General features: G+C 39.5%; 1 protein-coding gene across 1 annotated transcript in view; it reads right to left on the bottom strand.

The window, feature by feature from the left end:
- Positions 1 to 14255, bottom strand: part of dpm1 (dolichyl-phosphate mannosyltransferase subunit 1, catalytic) — a 74011-nt gene extending 59756 nt beyond the window's left edge. Inside the window, exon 1 of the mRNA XM_059980501.1 lies at positions 13785 to 14255. Coding sequence (XP_059836484.1) covers positions 13785 to 13942 — 158 coding nt within the window. The 5' untranslated portion in view covers positions 13943 to 14255. The remainder of the gene's footprint in view (positions 1 to 13784) is intronic.
- Between the last annotated feature and the right edge of the window lie 950 nt (positions 14256 to 15205).

The following is a 15205-nucleotide window of genomic DNA, read 5'->3' as shown; positions in this document are numbered from 1 at the left end:
GAAGAATTAGGAAACAAAGTAAAGTCTGAACTAGTTGGTGATCGATTCTAATACCTTTGATTCAGTCGTACTTTAGAAATTAAAATGTTTGCAGTTCACTATCAAACGATAGAACACCCTGAAATGAATCAAATTAAACACTCAAACACTACCCATATGCAACATCCTATTCATATTAAGGGTTTCATTTTGTTTTCTTTGATTTTCAATTTTGTTAATTTTTTTGTTAATATGTAAATCGTGATATTGTTGGTACTTCAGAGAAACATTTCAAAATACAAGCTACCGTAAAAGTTTCTTACATTTCCATACATCAACAGTTGCTTAAAAAATAAATATTGATTTGAACACCTAAAATGACTGGATACATTCAAATTTAAAATGATTTCATCATTCTGTACTTATTTTATTTAGAAATTACATAACAGCGATAAAAGGATACCTAACTTTTGCCTGAAATAAATACCATTCTGTAAAAAATAATTTAGTATGGAAATCAATGGCTGTTTCATTAGCGATAAATCAGTTGGATACTAAATCACAGATGGCAATACTTTTGCCTTACCTGTTGCTGTTGTATGAAAGCAAAATCTGGCCCAATTTCATTGCATTTTATGTCTGACCCCAAAAATAATGTACAGCTATCAGAAAATTGAATCTGTAGGTGGTCAATAAATAGGTCTCCAGTATAGTATGTGATAAGTCTCATATCATTAACCAGTTGCAATGCCAGACTAATTATTGGCAATAAACTAAAAATTTCCAATTAATGGTAAAGATTCACTACAAGGAATGCTTATTTGTTCCATTGTCAATAGATTTAGTTTCCTGAACCCAAACCAGAGTCGCTCTACCCTGCTGAATAGGCTTTAGTATTCTTGTAGATAGTTAAATTCTGCAAGGTGGAAAGGTCAAATGAGAGTACCAGAATTACATGAACTGCCCTTTTATGTTTGTGTAGTTGGCAAAATGACTGCAATCATGTTTTTGTTCCCTTGCTAACTTGAACAAAGTGGAAAACCTAATGGTTTTTTTTTCATCTTTTAGCATCACAGCCATCCAGTACTGAAACAGGCTCTCTAACCCAGAAACCTTGCCAAGCTTCAAATGTCCTTTTAAACTAATCCTAACCCCTTTTTATTCTCCCTTTATGCCCTCCCCAGTCCCACTCCTCCCAGATTCTACCACTCACCTTCACACTTTGGAAAACCAAGCACCCAGGGGAAAAACATGTAGTCATGAGGAGGATGGACAAACTCCACACAGACAGCACTGAAGCCCAGGATCAAATTCAGCTCCTTATAGCTGTGAGACAATGGCTCTACCGGTTTTGGGGAACACTTTGTTCTATTTTGCATACATGGTGTACACAGTGTTTGCAGAACTGAAGCAGTTACATGCATTCATTCTCAAAAAAACAAGTTGTTTTAAGGCTCTTGAGAATTGTGGGTTAGTTGTGGGTTTCAATTGTGAGCAAAACAGATTACTGCAAAGTTTTTAAATGGAATGGTGAGGAAAATATATGGAATGCTTATTTTTATAGGTCAGGACATAGAATATTAAACTTGGGCTGTTGCGTTGTAATTTCAAAGAACACCGTTTAAGTTGCACAAGGATGTGATTGCACTGTAGAGAGTGCAAAAGGAGATTTATCAGGATGTAGCCTGGAATGCAGAATTTTAGTTAAGGAAAGTGATGGAATTAACTGGGCTTACTTTCCTTGGAGCACAGGATGCTCTAGGGATGACCTAAAGAAAGTACAGTTGCAAGAAAAAGTTTGTGAACCCTTTGTAATTACCTGATTTTCTGCATTAATTACTCATACAATGTGGTTTGATCTTCATCCAAGTCACAATAATAGACAGACACAATCTGCCTACAGCTCTATTGCTAATTCCATAATATTAACATCTCCACTGCATGAAATTATTTTTGTCCTTTTGTTATATAGAATAATGAATTTGTAACATTTTTGATCAACATTATCCATTAATTGCAACTGTTCATTATAGAAATAAGACCAAAAGACCATAAGACATAGGAGAAGAAGTGGGCCATTCGGCCCATCAAGTCTGCTCCACCATTCAATCATGGGCTGATCCAATTCTTCTAGTCATCCCCATTCCCCGACCTTCACTCCATATGGTTTAATGCCCTGACTAATCAAGAAACTATTTATCTCTGCCTTAAATATACCAATGACTTGGCCTCCACAGCCGCTTGTGGCAGCAAATTCCACAGATTTACCACCTCCTGACTAAAGTAATTTCTCCACATCTCAATTCTAAATGGACGTCATTCAATCCTGAAGTTGTGCCCTCTTGTCCTAGAATCCCCTACCATGGGAAAAAACTTTGTCATATCTAATCTGTTCAGGCCTTTTAACATTTAGAATGTTTCTATGAGATACCCCCCCCCCCCCCCCCCCATTCTCCTGAACTCCAGGGAATACAGCCCAAGAGCTGCCAGACGTTCCTCATATGGTAACCCTTTCATTCCTGGAATCATTCTCATGAATCTTCTGAACCCTCTCCAATGTCAGTATGTCCTTCCGAGAATAAGAAGCCCAAAACTGCACACAATACTCCGTGTGGTCTCAAGCGTGCCTTATAGAGCCTCAACGTCACATCCCTGCTCTTATGTTCTATACCTCTAGAAATGAATGCCAACATTGCATTCACCTTCTACACCATCGACTCATCCTGGAGGTTAACCTTTAGGGTATCTTGCACAAGGACTCACAAGTCCCTTTGCATCTCTGCATCTTGAATTCTCTCCCCATCTAAATAATAGTTTGCCCATTTATTTCTTCCACCAAAGTGCAGGACCAGACACTTTTCAATATTGTATTTCATTTGGACTTCTTTGCCCATTCCCCTAAGCTATCTAAGACGCTCTACAGGCTCTCAATTTCCTCAACAGTACCCACTCTTCCACCTGTCTTTGTATCATCGGCAATTTAGCCACAAATCCATTAACCCCAAAGTCCAAATCATTTTTTAAAATATTTTTTATTAAATTTTAAAGAGAATTACATAAAATGAATAGAATAATAGTGAAAAATTAATATTAGCCCTCCCCTTAACCCTTCCCTCCTTAAGATCCCTATCTAAAAAAAGGAAAAAGAAAGAAAGGATTGCCTGGATATTGGAGGATCCCCACATGCTCCATGGAGTTCAAAATCTTTAGTATATATTTTTTCCCCCTAAATAACTAATAATTTTATCTTCAAAGGACCTATATATTTATTCCTATCTTTTGTAGATAGGGGTGCCAAATTTTCAAAAATATATCATATTTCTTAAATTATAAGTAATTTTTTTCAAGTGGGATGCAGCTATATATTTCATTATTCCAACGATCCATAGTTAAGAATGAATCTGATTTCCAAGTAACTGCAATAGCTTTTTTGGCTACTGCCAATGCAATTTTTATAAATTTTTTCTGATACTTATTCAATTTAGGTTTTGGTATTATCGCTTCAATATCAAAGTCCAAATCATTGACATACATCCTAAAGAGTAACGGTTCCAAATAAGATCCCTTTATTCCCACCCTCTGTTTTCTGCCGACCAGCCAATGCTCCACCCCTGCTAGTAACTTCCATGTAATTCCATGGGATCTTATCTTGCTAAGCAGCCTCATGTACAGCACCTTGTCAAAGGCCTTCTGAAAATCCAAGTACACCACATCCACTGCATCTCCTTTGTCTACCCTGCTTGTAATTGCCTCAAAGAATTGCAGTAGGTTTGTCAGGCAGGATTTTCCTTTCAGGAAACCATGCTGGCTTTGGCCTATCTCGTCATGTGCCTCCAGGTACACCATGATTTCACCCCTAACAATCGATTCCAACTACTTCCCAACCACTGATGTCAGGCTAACAGGTCAATAGTTTCCTTTCTGCTGCCTCCCCCCTTCTTAACAACATTTACAATTTTCCAGTCATTCAATACAATGCCAGAATCTATTGATCCTTGAAAAATCATCGTTAATGCCTCCACAATCTCTGCAGCTACTTCCTTCAGAACTCGAGGGTGCATCATCAGGCCCAAGAGATTTATCCACCCTTGGACCATTAAGTTTCCTGAGCACCTTCTTAGTCATGATTTTCACTGCACAAACTTCACTTCCCTGACACTCTTGAATGTCTGGTATAATGCAGACATCTTCCACTGTGAAGACTGATGCAAAATATGCATTCAGTTCCTCTGCCATCTCTACGTCTCTTATCACAATATCTCCAGCATCATTTTGTATTGGTCCTGTATCTACCCTCGACTCTCCTTTACCTTTTATATACTTAAAAAATGTGTGAGTTCCATGTTCAGTCAGCATAGGAATTGTGGTGTGATTGGACTCTGGATATATTGCCTTATAATTTAGACCTTATTTCGTGAATCAAGGTCTCCAACTGAAGCTGAAGGCCTTGTTTTTCATTTCAGCTAATTATTCTTAGCACACAAGTTCTGTCCAATTTTAACAAGATTTATTTATCTGTGAGACTAGTGTTGCCTTACAGTTGCACATCATCATTTATTGGAAGAATTGAAAAAAAATTGTCAGGATTGGGCTCACATAATCATGGAATCAAATTTTATTAATATGTCTTCATAAATGCTGTAGCTCCTCACACCAATAAGCCTTCAGCATAGTTTAGGTGCTGAGGGAGTCAGCTATGAAAAATGAAGAATTTAAATCCTAATTGAGTCTTTAAATGCTTTGGCATGGACTAGATGGACTGAAAGACCTTTTCCATGCTTTATGATTCTATGAGCAGAATAATATTGTAACGCAAAACCCAGACGAGTTACAAATTCAACTGAACCCCAAACCAAGCCAACAACAATTAGCCACTAATTAATCTCAGATTGTATTCCCATTAGTTTATGTGGCTTTTGAAAGGTTAGGTCACTTTGACAAGAAAATACATAACACATTACATGTAACTGTATAAAAGTGTATTTTCTAATTTACTACAAGCAAACTCATGTAAAGCCAAATAATAATACAAAATATTTTAAAATTATTTTCATGAATTTTTTTGTTGCAACTCTATATTCTGGAAAATGTAACTGATGTGACTATATTGCAAATATAATTTCATTTATAAAATAGAACAAAGGGATTACAAAAATAAAAAGTAAACTTAGTTGAAAGCACACAGATCCTATTGTGATGGCTTCATTACATTATTGCCTAACAACATTTGAAAAAATCATAGTTTTTAGAAAGAGCAGAGAGAGAAAACTAAAACAAATGTAAAGAGCCAAACTGATAATGCTTTTGCAATAACTATCTGACCACCTTTATGAATACTGTGCTACTTCAAGCACCTTTACACAAGATTTACAGTTTCAATATGACATCCACTAAATTATTACCAAACCTAGAAAATAATTTCAAGTGACCTAACTTAAAAAGGATACCATCATGTACATAGATCTCATCAACAAGACCTTGCTGCCAGGAAGACTCAAGCTGTAGTGCTTCCAGTTCGACATACTCCCAAGACTCATGTGGCCTTTAGCAGTCTATGAAATCCCCAACAACAAGGTGGAAAAGCTCAAAAGAGTGATCAGCACACATGTGAAACAGTGGCCTGGACTTCCACCATGCTTAAGTCCTGTTGGACTGTACGGGAATGGCAAATTGGAAATACAAATTGCAAGTCTTGTGGAAGAATTCAAATGTACCAAAGCAAAGTTGGTCACTACCCTCACTGAATCCGAAGATACTGTTATTCGAACAGTGCCCCCCCCCCCACCCCCATGTAGCAACAGGGAGGAAGTGGACCATATCTGAAGCCGTTCAGAGTGCTAAGTCTGCTCTTCACTTCAGGGATGTGGTTGGCCAAGTCCAACATGGAAGAGCCTGTCTCGGGCTTGTCCCAAAGACTCCTCAAAGGCACAAGGCAACATCAGTGCAGAAGAGATGGCTCGTGGTGGAGGAGGTGAGGAGACAAGAGGAGACAGAGCGACATGCCAGAGCCATCTCAATGGCCAAGCAGGGCCAATGGACTAATTGGGAGAGCCTGGAAAAGAGGAACCTCAGTTGGTGTGACATCTGGGAGATGGAGGGATCCCAGCTTGAGCCAATTATGACCTCCTACCAACACCTCAAAACCTGAACCAATGGTGGGGAGAAGACCCCATTTGCTCTCTTTGTCAAGCACCTGGATCACTAAGGCATATTTTAACAGGATGCACCATGAACCTCAGCCAGGGGCAATATACTTGGTGGCATAACCAAGTTCTTAGACAGCTGGCATCAATCTTGGAACAGAGACGAACCACCATAAATGCTCTCCCACAAACATCTGCAAAAAAATGTCCACATTACACGATTTGTACCAGCAGGCCAACCTCCAGAGCACCTAGCAACATCAAAGGATATAAGCATTCTGCAGATTGCTTGGGATTGGAAAATGGACGTGGACTTGGAGAAAAAGCTTGTGTTTCCCCCAGACATTGCAGCTACAACACTCCGGCCAGACGTAATCCTGTGGTCCACAACACCCAAGCTGGCATATGCTGTGGCATTGACAGTACCATGGGAAGATGGTGTTGAAGAAGTTTATGAGAGGAAAAAGACCCTGAACTGGCATCTGAAGCTGCTCAGAACAGCTGGAGGACCAAGATTTTCCCTGCAGAAGTGGAATGCAGGGGATTCGTTGCTATATCTATGACCAATCTATTGAAGAAGATGAGTGAGGGGTGTCTCCCTCCAAAAAACAATCAAGTCCTTGTCAAATGCAGCAGAAGAAAGCAGCAATTGGATTTGGATTAAAAGGAAAGACAACAACTGGGCTGCAAATGAAGACAGGAGGATACAGAACTGAGGGGGTGTATCTGGGATGCCAGGTAGCACCATTTAGCCCTCTGGAGACGTCGTGGGCTTATCAACGAAACGTCAAAGAAGGAGGGTGCCCACCTGGTGACGCCGATGACGTAGCTACCCTCTTCGTCACCACTCCAAGCCTATTGCCAACATTGTGAGTGTCAACTTATCATAGGGATTGAAACATCAAGTCTTTATTAGCTCTACTACTTAATGATGTCTTTGATAGTATCAAAGATATGATGTAATGAATTCATTTGAGAATAGTGCTTATTAATGCAAGCAAATATGGAAGTTATTTTTATATATTTTGAAACTTAGACTTAGGTCCTTAAGGTATTTCCAAATTTCTCTGATTTCTCTCCCTCAGTGACTGAACTGCTCTTGAAATGAGCCTAACACCTATTTAGGGCTTATAATTGTTTTACAGGTCTTTCACAGATTACAGCAAAGATGGCTTGAAGTGTGTCAATAATTCCAGGAGGACACTAACCTTCTAATTTTAAGAACTACTGATGTACAATAATATTCCATAAATAGCAATAAGAATATTAATATGTTCTTTTGAGAAAATTGTGCCCTGGGGAAACGAATAGATTCCTTGGTGTTCTTGGAATAGTCGCAAGATTTTTAGCATTGATTATGAACCATACAATAAGTGGCTACAGTCTCTGTTTAATATTTCATCTGAATGACTCCATCTACGTACTCCTCCCTCAGTACTATACTGTGTGTACTAAGTGCTCAAATTAAGGGCAGGCAAAGGTAAAGTTGTAATCAACTAATTAAAACTGAATCTTTGGAATATTCCTAAAACTGCTAATAAGGATTAATTTTGCTGCATGGGCAGAAAAAACAAAACACTTTATAACCATCTGCTGTTTTCACTTGTACAAAATCAAGAGGTATATGTTTTAAATGTCCTTTTTGAACTGTTCAAAAATTTATAAAAACGTATTTCACTGTGGCTTAACTTGAAAATACACCACCAATAATGACATACAGCTAAAAAACAGATAGATGAACAAAGGTGCACTGCAAACGTCTCTGGCTTTTCAATGTTAGTCCAGGAGTTAAAATCAAGCTCTCATTATTGGGTTGACAGTATGTTTTCTCTAAGGTTGTAAATGCCTCTGTGTTCACTGTGATCTCTACGATCAAAGTAGTCTTTAAATACCAACGGCACAAATAATGGCAAGTTGAAATCTATAGTTCTGGCACAATTCAATTTAAGATGTTCGTATTGTTGTAGCACATCTTCAGAAGCCATAATTTTCATTACTAATCTAGAGTGTTCTGTGCCACAATTTACATTTAGCACTTTCAACATAAGATTATTCATTCTTACTTTATTAAGTGCATCTATTAGTTAAAAAAAGTTAGGGAGGAAAATCTTTTTAAAGCAAAAATCCAGAAGACTTTAATTTTATGCCAATGCCTTTATTTTGTTGCATAGGTCTCAGTTTTTAATGCCAGTCTATAACTATCAGTATACCAACATCAGTAAATTACTCTGCTCAAAACGCTCCATCCAGGCACAACATAATTGGAAGGACCAAAATACAATGGTACACAGAGAAATGAGGAGAGGGAGATAAATCAGATATAAATAATGTTATTGAATGGTGGGACAGAGTTCAAGACATTACAGCCAATATCTATTTATGATACTGTGCAACAAAAGTATGCTTGCCAGATGAGCCACAACACTTCATATACTAGCGACAGAACTATAGAGAAAATCTGCAGAACATATTAAGCACATTACCAGTTACAGAACTTACAAAATCTTCATAGGCAGCTATTAAATATATTATTGAAGGAAAAAATATGTATTTCATACACACATATAACGTCAAAGCTTTAGATTCTGGTTAAGATGATGCTACCAAATGTGTGGAACAGCTTCTAGTCGTCAGAAAGTTAAGACATCTGACTAAAATCATAACTAAAATTACCTTTGCTGGGGTAAATTGCGTTAAATTATCACCGCAAACAATGAAGGTGTGAGCTATGGTGAGGCAAGCTTAGGAGATGAGTGAAATGGTGTGTTGCAGAATCATTGCAGTTGGAGCTCTGATGCATGTACAGCTGGCCTGGAGCAAAGTTGGATCACTCTGGGCCGAGGTAGGAAAGTTCCTATGCTCCTTCAACAGGCCTGGGTGCGACGATGGATCGCTCTGGATGCCAAAGAGAGAAGTTGGGGCCTGGGCAGAGGGGTTCTGACGCTCACTCAGCCGGCCCAGGTGCAAGGTTGGATCACTCTGGGCACTGAGCTGATCTCAAGTGAGTGAAAGCGGCTTCAGGTTAGGCGACAGAATCTGGGCCCGGAGTGAGTCGCTGGATGGCATGGCTTAGGCCAGAAGCCTTTCTCAGCAGTGCTGCCTGGGTCCTAGTGACAGGTACAATACACTGTTTTTACAATTTAAACACTGGCTCAGATTGGAGGCAAGAGCCTATTTTGCTCAGTCTCCATGATCTTCACTCCTTACTCAGGGCACTGGAGCCTTTTGCTGTTCTATTGTTGGGTCAATTTAAACAATGGCCAGGATAAGAGCTGATTTCACTCGCTCTCCATGATGGTCATCTCTATGGCGCTGAGGCAATTAAGACTGTGCTCCGTGCCTTTTAATATGATGAACTGATAACTGAGGCTTTGGGCCTACTCCGGGGTTCGGATCTGAGGACTCAATTCTATTTCTTAATGCTGTTGCTCACTTCAATTGTTTGCATGATTTGTATATTTTTCTTTCACTTGCACATTGAATGTTCATCTTTTATTTTATTCGTTTTTCCTTTAACTCAGTTCTTTTAGATTTCTTGCTTTGTGGCTACCTGTGAGCAAGGAAATCTCAAGTTTGTATAATTTATATATTCTTTGATAATAAATGACTCTTGATTCTCCATTTCTCAGAACATTTCTGTTTGAGAATATTGGGGTTCAATTCAAAAACTGATGCTACAAAAAGTTAGAAAGTACATTTTATGTTAAGTTGTGCAGCCCACGTTATTTGCATTCCCAAAACAAGACACTTTATTCCCAGCTTCATTGGAGATCACTAGGTGGGGAAAGAAAAAAAATATTCACTGATGTGCGCAAAGCTTCCTTGAGGAAGTTCAACACCCCACTGACTCCTTGGAAGCCCTGATCCATGATTGCTCAAAATATAAATGGATAAAAAACACTCAAGATGGCACTGAAAGTATTGCAGCCATGCACTGAGAGTACTCAGAAAGTCTGCATTAGCAGCTAAGGACTGCATGGAACCCACCGGCTTATCCCATCACAATCTCCTCCCACACCCTTGGATATGTTGGCAGTTAGCACTTTGGCCTCAGCAGCCATCTCATAACTCAGATAACTTGAATAAAGTAATCTTTGATCTCAAGGGACTATCTGTGAAGGAGATCTCAAGTGATATGGTTGATGGAATATTTCTTCTCAACAAGGTGTGTTACCATATAATCGATGTTAAGTAAATAAATAGCTTAGAAGTCTGTCCAACTCCATTGCAACTTCTGCTGCCAGTAGTGCAGGGAACTGATGCAACGTCATGTCAGTGAAACCAGAGCTCAATGGTTGTCAGCTCTTTTAAAGTCAAGGAAAGCACAATTCCTGAAGATAGCACATTAAGTATATCAACAACACACACAAAATGCTGGTGGAACTCAGCAGGCCAGGCAGCATCTATAGGAAGAAGCACTGTCGACGTTTTGGGCCGAGACCCTTCGTCAGGACTAACTGAAAGGAAAGATAGTAAGAGGGTATCCATTAAGTAAAAGATGGTATACATTAAGTACGCCGTCTTTTCTGTATAGAGCAAATTGAGGAATAAGTTGTTAAGATGCTATCACTTTGCAAAGTTGAATCAAGACACTGGTAAAGATTAGGTAACAAGGACATCAAATTAACTAAGTCTAGAAAGTATGTAAACTGGTAGCAACTAACATTTAATAGTAAACAGTAACTCTTGTTAACAATAACCATAGTTTTGGTTTTGATCAGCAAAAAAAGCATCTCAACCTGGGAATGATATACAGAACTTTCATTATGCTAATCATAATAACTTGAGCAGCTACTTCCTAGCCTGAGGGATAAAAGGCACACACCCACATGAAAATACAGGGTATTTCCTCATAGCAATATTCATGCATCTTTAGCAGTAAAATATCACAAAACACTTAATAGGATCATTAAAGCAGAATATAAATTTTTAAGATTTGTGAATAAAAGCTTGGTCAAAGTGGCAGTTTTTAAGGAGTGTCCGAAAGAAATAAAGAGCTGTATTTTAAATTAAATTATAACAAAAAAGTTTGGATGAATTTTGGGAAGACATTCTGGCCTCTTCGGTGGTGCATTAGTAATCAGATTTCTATGAGCTAAATGACCTTTCTGCTTGGCATTTACCGTTTCCTTTTCTGTTGAGGGAAAGAATTTTATGGATTTACCAGGCATTGCTCATTTACAGCATGACTTTCAAATGCAAAATGCAACCTGCATTTACAACAGCCTTTGGTATTGACTGTTTCATACATTTAAATGAGTCTTTAACCAGTCAACATTTTTTGAACACATTAAGAAAGTGGGAAGAAATGCATCAGGTTGTTCCTTTCAAAGATCATGCATCATTAATGTGCCACGGTCCTTACCATCCTATTAAGAGGCACTTTCCAACTGACAATCTTTAGGAGAGAGCAGGTATAGTAGTGCTGTGATCATTAGTTGCTCTTATGCAGAGACTTGGTCTGTTATTCCAAAGACACAATCCACTGAGAATTTAAATACAAGTTGTGAAACATATTCGGAATTTAAAAAACTACTATTGGTCACTATCAGAACTGCACGTTATTTTTGAAGCTTCTTTCCTGTAGCTATCCAGCTTCTTAACAAAACTCATTCAGGTGTAATATCCCAACGGTCCCTGCACAACATCCCTTAAATGGTCTTTCCTGTTCTCCTTGTTCTGTTGATAATGATTTAGTCTGTTCATATATTCACATTTGCTCATGTGACTTTTCTGCTAATTGTTGATTGCTCATGGCTGTTTGCAATATTGTCTTGCAAATTGTTGTTTGCTATTGTGTTGTCTGTAATGGTATTGTCCTGTGTTTTATGCTTGGCACCGAATCACAATCAATTCTAGTATATTTCACATACTGGCAATAAAGTGAATCTGATTAATCATGAAACTACTGGTTGGCATAAAATAGATTGCATCTCCAAAGTTACCAAGAGAAAGAAATTCATCGTTCATACCTGATCAGTCAATATGCAAATTCATCATGGCTGACTCTCAACTACCCTATGAAACAGCCTACTTAGCATAGACAATAAGTAGTTTTCATCTAGGTAAACATGAGCGTTTCTACAGATGCTGGAAATCCAGAGCAACACATACAAAATGTTGCAGGAACTCAGCAGATCAGGCAGCATCAATGGAATAGAGTAAAAAGTCAATGTTTTGAGCTTAGGCTCTTCAACAGTACTTAAAGGAAGTGATAGAAACCAGAATAAGAAGGTGGGGTTCGGAGAAGGAGAACAAACTAGCAGGTGCAACCAGGAGAGAGGGTTGACGTGAGAAGCTAGGAGGTGAAAGGTGGAAGAGGTAAAGGGCTGAAGGAGGAGGAATCTAATTGGAGAAGATAGTGGACCATGGAAGAAAGGGCATAACGAAGGGCACCAGAGGGAGGTGATGGGCAAGTGAGGAGAAGAGAAGGAGTCAAGGGGAACCAGAATGGGAAATGGAATGAGAGAAGGGGAGGTGAGGAGAAATTACTGGAAATTAGAGAAATGGATGTTATCAGGTTGGAGGCTACCAAGATGGAATATGAGGTGTTGCCTTTCCAACCTGAAGGTGGCTTCATCATAACTGTAGAGAACAACGGACATTTACTTTGTAAAGTTCTTCAAATCAATGTCCTGAGTTATAGCTGAAATACATTCAATTGGAGAATACTCGGCCATCCCTACAACCAGTACATTCCACCCTTGACTATTTACTTCACTAACTGGACAACTCCACGATCATAGTCAGAGTACCGCAGTAAGGAAAAAGGCCCTCAGCCCAACTCGTCCATGCCAACTAGGATGCCCACCTAAGCTAGTTTTACTCATCCACATTTAGGTCATATCCCTTGAAACTTTTCCTATGTACCTGTCAAATGTCCTTTAAAAGTTGTTTTTGTATCTGCTTCAGCCACCTCTTTTGGCTACTCATTCCATATACATACCACCCTTTGTGTAAATAAGTTGACCCTTTATTTTTCCCATGTCAACTTAAATCTATGCCCTCTAGTTTTTGAATTATTTTCCTGGGAAAAAGCTGCATGCAGTCACCCTTATCTATGGCCCTCATGACTTTATGTACCACCACTATAAGGTCACCCCTTAGTTTCTTGCCAAGTCTACCCAACCTCCCCCTAAACCAAGACCCTCGTGTTCGAGCAGCATTCTTGTAAATATTATTTGCAATCTTTGCAGCTTACTGGGGTCTTTTTAGTAACAAGGTAACCAAAACTGTACACAATACGCAACGTTCTGTATAAATGCAACAAGGCGGCCCAATCTCTACTCTCAATTCTCTGACTGACGTAGGCCAAACATGCCAATCCCACAAGAAATACTATGATTAATAGCCATATTCAGAAAGGAAAATAATGTATTTGTTTTGGGCGGAATCCACTCGGAAAGATCTTGATTGAAGGATTTAGCCTGTCAATCGGCCCTTTGCCCATTTTGGTAACAGTGTGGGGTGCAGGATGGCAGTCCGTAGTCTCCTTCCTTAACCAGCAGATGTCCCCGGCTCCATTTACTTCCTCAGCCCTTCAGCTCGGGTCTCACACCAAACACCCGTCACCCCCTCCACCCGCCTCAGTCTGAAGGGCAGCCCCAGGTCGGTCCCCGAGCTCCCTTCGCCTAACAGCCGCGGAAAGAACTTGCCGGGTACCTTTCATCGAAGTATCGGACCAGCAGCCAGACGATAAGCGGCAGATTTTCCCTTTCGTTGTAGGTGGGCAGTAACACCGAATATTTGTCGCCTCGCCGCCTCTCGGTGCCCTCCCCGCTTGCCATGTTGGAGGATCCGACAGGAAGCTGGTGCTTCATTCAAAACAAACCCTCCTGCTGCTGTCGTAACGGTTAAAGTGTCCCGTCCGCCTGACTGCGAACTTCAACAAACTCAGCTTGAAATCCAGACCTTCCTACGCACGGCGCCGTAACGCAAGACTTAACTGTTTCCAAGAGCAATGAAAGAGTCTTTGTACTCAACAGCCGCCTTGAACTGACAATAAAACATGCGCAACCAGTCTGCTCCCCTTTCAGAATCCCGCACCAATGGCAACTAGTTTTTCTGATGAGGACTGCTTCAGGAATAAGAGTCCCTATGATCAATTTGTGGCAACCACTGCCAGCAATAGGTTCGAGTGGAAATAGTGTTGAAGGAAAAGGAGAAAATAATGAATGCGCATTATTTAAAGTGCAGGAACAGGCTACCTGCCTTACCAGCCTAAGATGGTACCTGGAACAATAAAGACAAAATGCTGGAGGTACTCAGTAGGTCAGGCAGCATCTATGGAAATTAATAAACAGTTGACATTTCCGTCCGAAACCCTTCGTCAAAACTGGAAAGGGAGGAGGAAAGTGCCGGAATAAGAAGGGGGGGGGGGGTTGGTGAAAAGGACAAGCTAGAAAAGGACATGCTCCTTGTCAGCCTCCAAACTCCTGAATTACATGGATGCATTTAAGGAAATTACTTTTGCTATTTAATTTGTATGTTTTCCTTAAATGCATCCATGCAATTTGTATCTACTCCATGTGGCAAGACATCCACATTTTATTTGCAGAAAGCTGTAAAATAAGTCAGCTCCATCATGGGTACCAGCCTCCATGGTATCCAAACCATCTTCAATGAGCAGTGCCTCAGGAAGACAGGCATGTATCGTTAAGGACCCCCACCATCCAGGACATGCCCGCTTCTCATTGTTACCATCAAGAAGGAGGCACAGAAGGCTGAAGGCATCCATTCAGGGATTCAGGAACAGCTTTTTCCCCTCTACCATGAGATTTCTAAATAGATGTTGAACCCATGAACACTACCTCACTACTTTTTTTATTTATTTCTGTTTTTGCACTACTTGTTTGAACTTAACTACTTAGTATACATATATATACTTAACGTAACTCAGTTTTTTCCAATATTGTATCATGTATTGCATTGTACTGCTGCCACAGAGTTAACAAATTTCACAACGTGTGCCAGTGATATTTAATCTGATTCCAAATTATAGGTGAAGAGGGTTCTCCTAATTAATTAGCTGCTTCTTTAAATTAATTTTTCAGGTGTTGATTTATGATGACAAAAATATGTTG

This window comes from Hypanus sabinus, chromosome 9, assembly GCF_030144855.1.
Source record: "Hypanus sabinus isolate sHypSab1 chromosome 9, sHypSab1.hap1, whole genome shotgun sequence".
NCBI lineage: Eukaryota > Metazoa > Chordata > Chondrichthyes > Myliobatiformes > Dasyatidae > Hypanus > Hypanus sabinus.
This window is presented reverse-complemented; position numbering and strand designations above follow the sequence as displayed.